A 12,851-nucleotide genomic window follows, 5' to 3' on the forward strand; every position below is an offset into this window, starting at 1 on the left:
TTATGAGACTACTTTTATGTGCTTGATCGAATGGCAAATTAGTCAGGTTTAAAAAGCGGAATAACAGAAATTCAGGAAAAATTATCTGAGAGTCAGGAAGTGTTTCCTTATCAGTTGTTGAGGATTGCTCACCAGCTAAAAATTATTAATTTTTTTTCACACACAAGACGAAAAGTAATGAAAAATAACACATTTTTTAATACTACATAATATTTTTCAGTCATTTATTTGAATAATGTGTAATAAAAGGAAGGAGTTTGGGAACCATTAGTTAAATTGCCTGCGTAACGAATATAGTAAATCCCCGGTTATAGTGAACCAAAATTTCGGTCCCTTGAAGGTTCACTATAGCGGGGTTTGACTGTACTTATTTTATTTACGGTCCTAAAATTGCATCGTAAAGTCACAGCTCTTATATTTTAAGCACAAATTGGGCATCATTTGGCTTGGAAATTAATGCCTCAAAACAGTTACATTAGTTGATTTTGGCGACGGTCATATTTAAGAATGATCTGAGGACAATTCAGCTTAACTACCACAATTTATATCCAAAGACAGATGGTAGTAGTAATCACCATACTCGAGTTGGGTACTGATTCACTGTATTGATTCGGTGATTCGAATCACCAACTTGAAATTGATTCGAGTCAATAAGTGATTCGAATCAGTAATTTGAATCACCAAGGTGAACTAATACCATTGATTCGAATCACTTAGATGTTTCGTTTTGCTAAACTCTACTCCATACTACTTACAAACCGCCCAAACTTGTGTTGACTTCTTTTAAATTTTTTAAACCCCCGGGGACAAAACATATGGGAAGTATATTCCAAAGAACTAAGACAAGATCAGAGATGGGGCAGCAAGACCAGACAACTGGCCTTTAACACGAGGAATTGAACCCAAGTCTAAGACGGGGTAAGCTAGTAACTCAACGATTATTTCTTTTTATTTTCCGTTTTCATTTTAATGGAAACCATATTCCAGCTTTTTCATTTTCAGTTTATGCATGCATTAAAATCAAATTAAGAACTTATACTAGATGCGACTCTAGAACGGTGAATTCAACTATCAGACGTTAAAAACTCCATTTTAAGACTAATTCTGATAAAACGATATAGAAAAAATATTTCATTCACTAAATATTTTTTAAATATTTAAAAGTCTTTCGTTAATTTATATGTTTTTAAAAATGCCAAATAAATTTATTCATTTAGTCTCGGGGTTCCACCAAATGAAGGTCGATTATTTAGGGTTCCACAGTCGAAAAAATTGGGAACTGCTGGATTAGAAAACGGCCTTCGATCAGCAAAAAAAAAAAAAAAAAAATTATGTAACAAATGCAATTACAATTTCAGAGAATCAAAACCTTTAATAACTTATTAAAAAAAAAACAGTATTGCTTTGCATTATTGAAACCTAAAAATGTGAATACATTAATATGGAGAGAGAAGTAACTAAATTGACTGATTAGTTCTTAACTTATTTCAGTCTCCGATTTCTAAAACTTCGTTTTGAGAAAACAGAATTCGAATATGACTTGCATATGCCAAATGGAGTCAGCTTATAATTGCTGGAACCTAAAATTGAAATTTTTAAAACAATTATCGCATTCTCTTAAAACCTAACAATTTCAAATTAAATTTCATTTCTTCAATGAGAAACTTCTATATTCATTAATTGCGTGCTTAAACAACTGCATTTAATAATCTTCAACGTTAAAACTTAAAACAGAGCACTAAAACAAAGGTATAATATTTGAGTTGCATTTTTGATTTTGATAAAAATGAGTTTAACATTTATTTAAAATCATTATATCTATAAATATTTTTTAGAGCGAAACAGTGCAAAAACTAATTCAATTGAATAAATCCTAAATTTAACTTCATCGTCATAAATAAAAAATCTTATTTCTTTTTAAACTTAGAAAATAAAATGTTCAAGTTTACAAATCTTCAATTTCAACGAAACACGCGTAAGATTTGTTACCTGATTTTTTTTAATTTTAAATTTAACATCGTTAAATCTATCAAATGATTAAAGAAACATAGAACTCACCAAATATCCTTATTAAAGAGTGTTAAACTTTAAAATCTTAAATTTCGAAACTTCGATTTTCTAATATGAAAAATCAACGCGATGAGAGGGTAAATACGTCAGAAAATGCATGTGTATGTATAAGATTTTTGCTGTCATTGGTTAAAATAGCAGTGACGTCACAACGAAAAAAGTTTTTTGTTTTCTTTTTCCGAATGAGCATAATTCAATTGAGCGAGATTTTTTTTTTTATTATTATTATTTAAACCACGTGGTCTTAGAAACTTGCATTTGACAATTTTAAAGAAACTGGAACTTTGGTACTCGGCAAAATTTTAATTAGGTTAGACCGTAAAATGATAAATCCGCCACGGGGTCTGAAATTAACTTTCCAATTTCAAACAATAAATCTCAGCAATTTATAACCCAATGTAAATCTATTATACTACATTCAAGTATATTAATTTAAAATTAAAGATTTATATGCGACTTACCTAATCGTTAGCTTAACTTTTATTAGATCTTTTTTTTTTAAGAAAGTCGAACCTGTTACCTACATATTTTGATTAACCATTTTTTACAGCAAAGGGATTGCATGAAGATGATTTAAACAAATTTGGCATAGTTTATAAGAGTATTTTGAAGGTCTAAAGTTAAAATTTCAAGAACATAGATATATTTTGATTTTTGTTTGAATGAAAGTAGTATTTTCCGGCTCTCGCAGCACTAAACTCTACATTTATCGTAACTTTATTATTTATTTGTTTCTTGCCTTGATCACTTTTTCCCTTCGTATTTATTAACTCGCTTTCCAGCATGTAATGTTGGAATCTTGCGATCGAAATTTCCATCACTTTTATACTAGCTAGAGTTCTCAAAATTTTGTGCATGATGACAATGCAAGTTCTAATCGTTTCATGATGACTACACACAAATTGTGTCGCCATTTTATTCCCAAATATCGTTAGTAGAAATTTTAACCACTTTTCGATAGACTAGAGAGCTCAAACTTCATCTGAAACATATAATTTCACTATTTAACTAATTAAATATTTTGCTTTTTAGGTATTACTTATTTGCTTTTTAGGTATTTTAATACAAAACTTATTTTGAACACGTTCCAAAATTTATACTTATTTTGTTTACAGTCCTAAAATTGCATCGTAAATTCGGAGCTCTTTTATTTTAAGCACAAATTGGACATCATTTGGCTTGAAAATAAATGCCTCAAAAGAGCTATACCAATGGGTTATTGGCGACGGACTAGGATTCATATTTAATGATTTGAGGACATTCAGCTTGACTAAAACAATTTATATCCAAAGGCAGATGGTAGTAGTAACCACCACACTGGAGTTTGGCACTGATTCAATGATTCGAATTATTCACTGATTCGAATCAGTTATTTAAATCACCAAGGTGAACTAATTCTACTGATTCGAATCACCTAGATGCTTCATTTTCCCAAACTCTACTCCATACTACTTTACCAACAGCCCAAACATTTAGAAAGAAAAAAAATATTATTTTTGGCTTTATTCCATTTTATTTATTTTGGAAATTCAGCCTATTGTAACATTTAAAACTTTCAATTTGACACACTGAGTTTTACATGTCTGTCATAAAGTCAGAAGTTTTTATCCAAGTACAGTAAAATAATTAAAGATTTTTTCTCCCAAATATGAAAAAAAAGAATTTTTTTAATCGATACTAAAATAAGAAATGTGAAAGAAACAAAAATACTGTAAAGGAAACATAAATTAATTATCTGACGGAAACTATTTTTAAAAACTACATTTAAAGTTTTTTGTTCATTTTGATTAAAATCAATGCAAAAATTGAATTAACACATTTTATTTGAAAATTTCGAATATTTACTTTTGTTTACAAAATGTGGTTTAATACGACAAAAAATATATTGTATTTGCAGAAAAATGACCAAAAAGAAATAGAATTTCAAGAATAGAAGAAAATGCGATTTTTACTTTTTTCTAAGCTACATATTTCAAAGTTAACTCAAAAATGCGAAAAAAATATTTTTGAAAAACTTCAATTTACCTAAAAAGTAAATTATACAAACACTACCAGAACTTTCAAACAATGGCATTTGTGAAATGACAAATAAAAATTACTTTCCGAACTATTAATTGCAGGTATATGCACATTTCTTACAGAAATTTTTGCACTTTTTCTTTATTTATAATTTAGGATCAGTTCAAACAATATTTGAAAATTCAAAATTTGTAAACAAATTCAATTTAATTTAAAGTTAAATAAATGCGGTAAATGTTAACGATATAAAAACCCAATCTGAATAAATTGATTTTTAGCTTTAAAAACAAATCAAACAATATTTAAAATCAGTTAATTTACCTCGTCTTACGAAGAATGCTAAACCTTTAACACTGCGTAGTTGTGCCTAGATTTATAAAGTGACGAATTCGAAAGAATTTAAAATCTAAGTCACTTAAACAAAACATTAAAACCTAAACAAAAGGGAATAATAAAAAGTTAACGAATCTTATCTTTAATAAAGACAACCGATTTAATTGTTTTCTTGACTTAAACCTGAAGAAAAGTTGAAATAATGAAATAGATTGTTGCGTCATTAAAACGCTTATGTCAAATTCAAATAATTATATGAACCGTATGAGCTCGCCAATTGGCGGCATAATTGGCTCCCGATTTGAAAAAAATTATTTTTTTATTTATTGAATTCGTCTACTTAAAAGGTTACAATTTTCTAATCCCCCCTCATCAGCAAGTTGAATTGTTAAGCGAGAGGATTAATTTAATTGACTTTTTGAATTTAAAAAAAAATGGTACTTCTTCTTCATTATAGATATAAACCTAGCTTGCACTCTATATAACTTACTAAACATTGCTAGGAATGCAATTAGATAATAGTAGTGATTTGATTAGTTTTATTTCACAAATATATGAGGCAATGATTTCAGAGCGAAAATACTTTCCTTTTTTAGAATGCTTTCCTCATTTCCAATATTTTTATCTCTCTAGATTGATAAATCATTAAGTGTCACCGCTGTTGTTTTAGGTGTTCAACTTAGCGTTATATTTTGTTTCAAAAACTTTAAGACTTAGAAACTTTAAATTAGGATGTACAAGAAATACGATGGAATAAAAGAAAAATAACATTTAACAATTAGTTCCAAAATTATTAGCATAGGCGTGGGGAGGGGCATGTGCCCCCTCAATATTTTGCGCAAATACAAATATTTGCTAAATACCCTTATGTCTGACTTTCACCGGTGAATGTCAACAATCACATAGTCGCTTTGGTGAATGTCCGAAATATTTATTACATTCGATTTTATATGAATTTATTCGTGGATATAATTGCATTTATTCGATATTTTAATACTTACTGACGATAGATCAGAAGAAACATCAGTGTTTGGAGTATCGGGCCATACATTTACATTTTCCCGGTATACCCTACACTGATGTTTTTTTAAGGTTAAGTGCCACTGCCCGGTATACACCAAGTATCGGGCAAATATATACCGGGCAATGGCACTTGACCTTAAAAAAACATCAGTGTAGGGTATACCGGGCAGTGGCACTTAATCTTAAAAAAACATCAGTGTAGGGTATACCGAGCCACTTAAGGTTAAGTGCCACTGTCCGATATACATTTGCCCGGTATACCGTACACTGATGTTTTTCTAAGGTTAAGTGCCACTGCTCGGTATACATTTGCCATTTACTGACGTGCCATTCAAAACAAGAGTCGTGGAATGCTTACTGCAGGTGTTGCGCTCCTCCATGACAATGCTTGTCCACATACGGCACGACGCACAGCAGCTGTTTTGACGGAATTTGGCTGGGAGTTGCTTGATCATCCACCCTACTGCCCTGATTTTGCTCCCAGCAATTTTAACGTTTTCTTGCACATCAAGAAATTCCTGTCCTCCAGTGAGCGTTTTGACAACGACCAAGAACTGAAGACGTCTGTCACACGCTGGCTCCATTCACAGGCGGCAGCGTCCTACGACAGAGGGATACAAAAGTTGATCCCTCGATACGATAAGTGTCTCAATTCTGGTGGTGGCTATGTTGAAAAACAGCTGAAACATTGCTGTATTTGTTGCCAATAAATATGTTCCTGACACTGTGAGTTCTTTTTTTTTTTTTTATAAATTAGGGAAACTTATTTTCTGGGTGCTCCTCGTATATTTTAATAACTCAACAAAACTTTAAGATTATTACATCCGCTATCCCATTACATAATTTCTATTCAAATCTTCTCTCAATTATTATTATTTATATATTCATTTTTTTTTTGTTTTTACTTAATTTGCCATCAGTACTTAGTTTGGATTCATCAAAGATAAAAGGTCACTTATAAAAAGCGAAAGATATTTTAAATTATTGACTTAATAATCGTCTGCTTCAAGAAGCTTTTTGGGTATCTTTGTTCCATGTAAACTCGTGGCTGTTGGTGAAAGCAGCTGTTCTAAAGAGCAGATGAAATGTTTTTTTAAAAAGATAAAAAGGGATGGGATTACTCATACTTAGGTAATGCACCCTTTTTCTGGAATGTAAAGTTAGGTTTTTCAAAACAAGATCATTTGTTTAATTTAAAATTTGAATTTTAACACTCCTTAGAAGAAAAAAAAGTCCCTTTAGAAATTTGCTCCTTTTGTTTTTTAAAGGAATTGCATGTCTCTGAAGGTGAAATATTTTTATTTTAAGATTACAGAAAAATAATTTATTTAAGTTGCATTAACTACATTAATGTCTAGTAATAAAACATAATCTTATTTTACAAATTTATAGTTACTCTTTTTAATCAGCCATTTTTAACAGTATACTTACTAATTTTATCTGGATAAAATATTAGTTAATAGATGTTTTGAATTCAGAAGTTAAAACTAAACAGAGAATAAATAATAATTACAGAACGAATAACTCTGCAGATGATAAGAAAGAAATAAAATCCTTCCCTTTTTAACAGGGGTGATTGTGAGCCCAAATCAAAATTCCGGAAAATTTCTTGAGTTAAAAAAAAAGAAGTTTAAATTGAAAAATTAGAAAGAAATTTAAACAAGGTTTTTTTCCTTTTTCTCAATATTTCTTAGTTTACTTAAAATATATTTAAAATTTGACACATACCTATACCATTTACACATACCTATGATGACCTGGAGAAGTAATTAAAATTTACAAATATGTCTTTCTTTCTTGAGTTTATGATTATAATAACTATTTACTGATAAAAAAAATTTTTATTAGTCATGAATATAAGCTTATAAAGTATCTGGCTTTCCCTTACAAACAAATAAAACAAACTGTTTTTAAAGTTCCACCTTTGAAAATTTGATTTCCGGAAACTTCTGTGATCAATGACTTTTTGAAACGTTTGAACCTTCGATTTCCGGAAGTTTCCGAATCACTGTTAGAGAAAAAACCGGATTTTTTCCGGAGCATAATCAGCTCTGAATATAATAAATATCGCCAAAAAAAATAATTTTTTCATATTAAACTCTTTTAAAGTTAATGCTTTTATGAGAGAAATTCATTGCCATACTATCATTTATACTTAAGGGAGAATTAAAAGGGTATGGACATTCATAATTCAATCTAAACTATTCCTTATCAATCCAAATGTTAGAATTAAATTAAAGAATGGAGTGAAAAATGTTTTAGTGTTCCTATAATTTCAATTTCAAACATTTTTTTTTTCTTTTTTATAGTGATAAGGGTTATGTTTATTCAACATTTTTTTCCCTAGGGTAGCTTATTTTTAGTCTTTTAAAATTTATATTTATTAATGTAGTACACACCTTACATATGAAACCGTAAAACTAAAATTGTGTTTGCAAAATACTGTTATGAGCACGGCTCGAAAATTAAATCGCCCAACGTAAGAATGACATGCATTTTTTACCCGTACATACCCGGCCAAAAATGTAAATATTCAGTGATATCGTAAAATACCGATTGTTCCTTCAGTCAAATTTAGAAGAAATCCTTGGAAACTTCAAATCAAGGGCTTCGAATGAAATTAAACAATAAAATCGATTCTATTCCATGGGACCTAAATATTATTGAATTTAATTATCTAAATAAGAATTTATTAAACATTATAATTTTTTATTCTCTAGTAATGCTTTTTATTTTTAAAAAAAAATTTACATTTTTAGTTACATAATCCAAAAGCAACATTTAGTGTCTTGTGTTAAAATTTTTATTTGTATTTGACAATTTTTTAAATAATTTGAATCTAATGCGCATAAATATCAGTTGTCCTAACTGTCTGAAAATCAGAATGTCTTTTTTATATTTATTTCTAAATAAATACTTTCGTTTTAAATTGCCTTTACCATAAATCACACTCCATAGATTCTAAAGCTTGTTTTTATCGAAGGCCGTCACAGCGACAGTAATGCGTTCCTCTTGTGTTGTAGGCATCAGGAGTACATAAACTTGATCCTTCATAAGTATGTGCACAACTAACCTCAAGGCAGCAGGAATTGCAACTTTCGTGTGACGCAATTTCTCACTGGACACGGCAACTTCAAGGCATATTTGAGAAGATTCGTCTTAAGTTCCAGTGATTTGTGTGATTGCAATATTGGAGGAACACAAAACATCAAGTATTTCATTGTAAAATGTTCACATTTTGAGAAAAATAGAAAAAAACTTAATAATTGCCTTAAAGTCGCTCAATATTAAATTTCCTCCCCCCTCTTCGCACTTTTGTGGGAACCATCTTTAAACTTTTCTGCAAATTCATTGATTCATGCAAATTTATAAATCACTTCGTTTTGTGTACTATTTCAATTTTTCTTTTCCTTTTTGTAAATGTTTTTATTTTTATTATTATTTTTCTTTTCTAAATTTTACATGCCCTTTTAGTATTCTTTTAGCCTTTATGTATTTCTGTTTAAATATCCTACATTGTTTGCTACCATACTTGCGTCTGTAAGCCTCGTGTTGTACTTTTTCAGTGGTGCACGAGGAATCATTTTGTTCGTGAATAAAAAAATAAAAATAAATAAATTTTAAAAAAAAGGCAGCATGAGCACATCCCAGATTGTGTGACGGAATTAAATACAAACAAGTTAATGATAATGGAGCCGGGTGACCAAGGGCGCAAACATTTGTAGTATGTACCAGAAACTTTATCAGAGTACTAATGCTGTAGTTTAAATAGGGCTTTTTTTTATTACCCAACATAGAATCAAAAAATAAATCTGAGGAACCAATTATGAATTAATACATAAATATTTTTATTCTTGATGAAAGAGTCTGCTTGAAGAAACAAATTATGAAGCAATCATGGGGTTCCGAAGCAACATGGGCCTGGGCGGAGCCTAATTTACTCAAATGCAAAAAGTTTGACACTAATTCTACAAAGCACTGTTTTGTAGTTTTCATTAGTCATTCAAGCAATGAAAATGTATTCATTCAGAGTGGTCACATTGGAATTAAGAAAAAAAAAAGAGGCAACAGGACAATGTCAGGAATTAAGTTGAACAGTTAACATAAATCCATTTACAAATAGATAGATAAAAATTCCCTGCTGTGCCATCAGTTTGCATTAAAAATAGCTTTACCAACAACTCTGCATGCAATTATTTTTCGTCTGTAAATAAGTATTAACAAATTTAGCATTACAAAGGTAAACATATGTAGTGGAGGAAGGAAGTATCTGGTTAAAGTGTACCCACTTTTATTTCAATGAAATATCATTTTCCAATTTTGTTAGTTTTGCGAGTATAAGAGAAAAAAACAATTTTTTCTTTTTAATTTTTATGTGCTACAAAAATCTTACCTTTTTCAGAAGTCTTAAAGATAACTTTTTGTTACAAAAAAAAGTTTGTATTGTATTTTGAAAATTGATTTACCTAAATTGAGGAACAGATTATAGAAGATTAATATGCTATAACTATTTTTAGTTTTTAAAAAAGGAAATAAATTTGACCACTTTGACAAATAAATGCAATAATTCAGATAATAATTACTTCAAGTTAAGTTAAGCAGTCTAGTTGATTTTCAAAATTAAAAATTTCTGATTTCATAAAAAAATCTAATCAGCAGTCCACTGTATTTCCAAAAATGTTAGAAGAAAAATTTAGTTGCTAAAACAAGTGTTAGTTTTTTGTTTAAAAACTTCTATCAAATAACTATAAAAATCAGGTTAATTTTTAAACAAGATTTTAATAGTCCTTTTCTAATTTAATTCAACTTTTAGTGAATTTCAAGTGTTTTAATTTTACTAAAGAACATGAATAACTTAAACTACAACTTACATCTAGCATTCTAGTCAATAAATGCAAATGAACTTTCCAACAAAATAAAAAACCAAGTTAAAGAGGCAGAAATGTTAATGAAAAAAATTTTTATTTTACTTTCAACAAAATTATGAAAGAATCTAGTCATTCTAGCAAGAAATTACAAAATTTTCAGATGGAATGAAAAAAAAGTCAAGATTAATTTGGTTAGGTTCGTTACAATTTATAAAGATATTGTAGTATAAGAGAAAAGTTATCAGATAGATGCTTACAGATATATAATTTCACAATTTATGATCACATAATTTCATTGAAAAAAAAAATCAAATTATTTTATTTTGTTTTTTGGTGCTTACATACAAATACAGTCATATGAAAAACACAAGTAAACGATATGACATAAATTATTTAAGAGACACTGGAAGTGCTTGCACATCAAAAGTACCAAGTGAAATAACAGATTGACTAATCCCTTTCAATCGTAGAATTTTTAAAAAAAAATCACATGTTGAGCGATACAAACATTTAAATAATTTTTCCTTTTCAAAACAGTTGTAGAATCATGCGATTTCCTTATGACTGCCAATTACAATTAAGAAAATGATATATAGGTATATAAAAAAAGGAACTTCTCTACATGTTTCACATGTAAATATTAATCAGCATAAAAAGCAAATATAAAGATGCTCTACAAGCACTTCCCAGATATTTCTGTAATTTTAAGATGTTTACACTGAGCATCCCAGTCTGGCATCTTTTTTTGAAAAAAATAAACAGAAGCAATGGAAGAGGGATCGTTTCAAAGTGCCGAGAAGACACTTCATAAGTTGCTCCTCCGGTACCATAAAGATCGCTGATACACAAGCAAGTGTCCTATTTACCTTTTCTGAAATGATCCTCAATTGCTTCTTGACTGGCCTCTTCAAAGTCACAAGCTTGGACATATTTGTATACACCAACTAGAGCTTCCTTCAAAGCATCGTAACTACTAGAGCATAACATCTTTTGTTTGACCTTGGCACTTTCAGGACACCTAAAACAAAATTGTCAGAATTTAGTAAAAAATATTAGGCAAAGTAATAAATTTTTTAATTTTATAACAAGACAATGACTAGAGCAGAAAAATTACAGAGATACTGATCTTTTCACCTTAACTAAAGCTGGATGAATTTCAAGTAGAATGCACATGTTACATACTAGGGGCTGAATGAGACCCCTTGTGATTTGAGGGCCCCTTACTTTCAATGAAGATAAACCTTTTCAAGAAGTTTTTTTAAATTGTAAATAGATACAAGATTATGCTCAACAATTGCTGCCACTAAATTAGATATGCAACATAATTATTTGGTATTTAGCCTATACTGCTCTACGCAGAATATTCATTTCGGACGAATAGTGGAAACAAAATCACTCACATTTTGAAAAATTTCAATTGACAAATTTTAAACACAACTTAGTCATGCATCACTTTTCATGTGTTACGCATTAGTAAACTTAAATAATTCTTAAATTTATAATATTTTATTTAAAAAATTGCCAGAAATTAATTTTTATTTGCATAATATTCTATTAATTAATTTTATGAATAAATATAAATTGATCAACTATTCATTTACAAAAAAAAAAAAATTATCATTTAATATCAATAAGAATGTGCACAGGATGTTTGCATAAGTAGAAATATTTTCTTAGAATACTACATTTGGAATTTCAACTTAGGGAAACTTAGTTCGTTTCGAACAGTCTTTCTTTCTCTTTTATTCCCCCAGGAAGGGTTTACAGATCCCTGGTTTTCATTAGCAAGATATTTTAAACTAGGAGGCTTCGCCCCCTGCTCGCTGGCGCTCGCCAACCCCCGGAACTGCTTTCGCAGTTCATTTCGAATTACTTCGCCATCCGATTCTCGCTTTGCTCGCGCATTGGATACGTTCTTAACGTCTAGCTTTTGTATACTTTTTTGAACACTGAAGTTCCGAAAACTTTTCACTGTAGAAAATTCTAAACCTGTGCATTTCAATATTAATTTGAAATTGCAAACAGTTCACATATTTTTCTTAATCACACTATTCTAAATTTCAGTTATTGAGAAAAGTAAATTTTGTAAGTTTTGTTTTAAAGTCTTTCCCACCAGAGGGCTAAAACCATGTGTTGTAAAACAATATGAAATAGTACTGAACGCCAGATGTAAAGCATCGGCTTCGATGAAGATAATTTTGTGAGAATTCACCCGATTAGACATATGATATGCTCACTACGTGCTCTTGCGCGCCGAAGCCTATCAATTAAAACGTATTAGCGTTTTATATGATATAGATCAGCCATATGATGCTCACTACGTGCTTTTGCGCGCCGAATCCAATCAATTAAAAATGAAAACTGTTGCCAGCGCGAGAAAATAAATATCATCGGTTTTATTGATACATACGTACGTATTAGCGTTTTATATAATATAGATTGTTGCCCAATTTGACCTTCTCTGAAAGGTTAAAGTTCCTTGCCCTACACAACATTTAGTTACAGGGATGCCAAATTTGTAATTTTTGGAGATCAAAG

At 29.8% G+C, this 12,851-nt stretch overlaps 1 protein-coding gene across 16 annotated transcripts in view; it reads right to left on the bottom strand.

Annotated features, from left to right (window-relative positions):
* Positions 1–10,388: 10,388 nt before the first annotated feature.
* The window catches only part of LOC147806889 (cofilin/actin-depolymerizing factor homolog), a 119,948-nt gene continuing 117,485 nt past the window's right edge, over positions 10,389–12,851 (bottom strand). For all 16 annotated transcript variants that reach the window (XR_015435337.1, XR_015435347.1, XR_015435339.1 and 13 more), the window contains one exon: positions 10,389–11,331. Coding sequence is in view for 1 of the 16 variants with exons in the window: in XM_087167379.1 (XP_087023505.1) it covers positions 11,172–11,331 (160 nt within the window). In the remaining 15 variants the exon portion in view is untranslated. The remainder of the gene's footprint in view (positions 11,332–12,851) is intronic.

This window comes from Parasteatoda tepidariorum, chromosome 7 (assembly GCF_982258835.1).
Source record: "Parasteatoda tepidariorum strain Cologne lab strain chromosome 7, Ptep-v5.0, whole genome shotgun sequence".
NCBI classification, from domain to species: domain Eukaryota; kingdom Metazoa; phylum Arthropoda; class Arachnida; order Araneae; family Theridiidae; genus Parasteatoda; species Parasteatoda tepidariorum.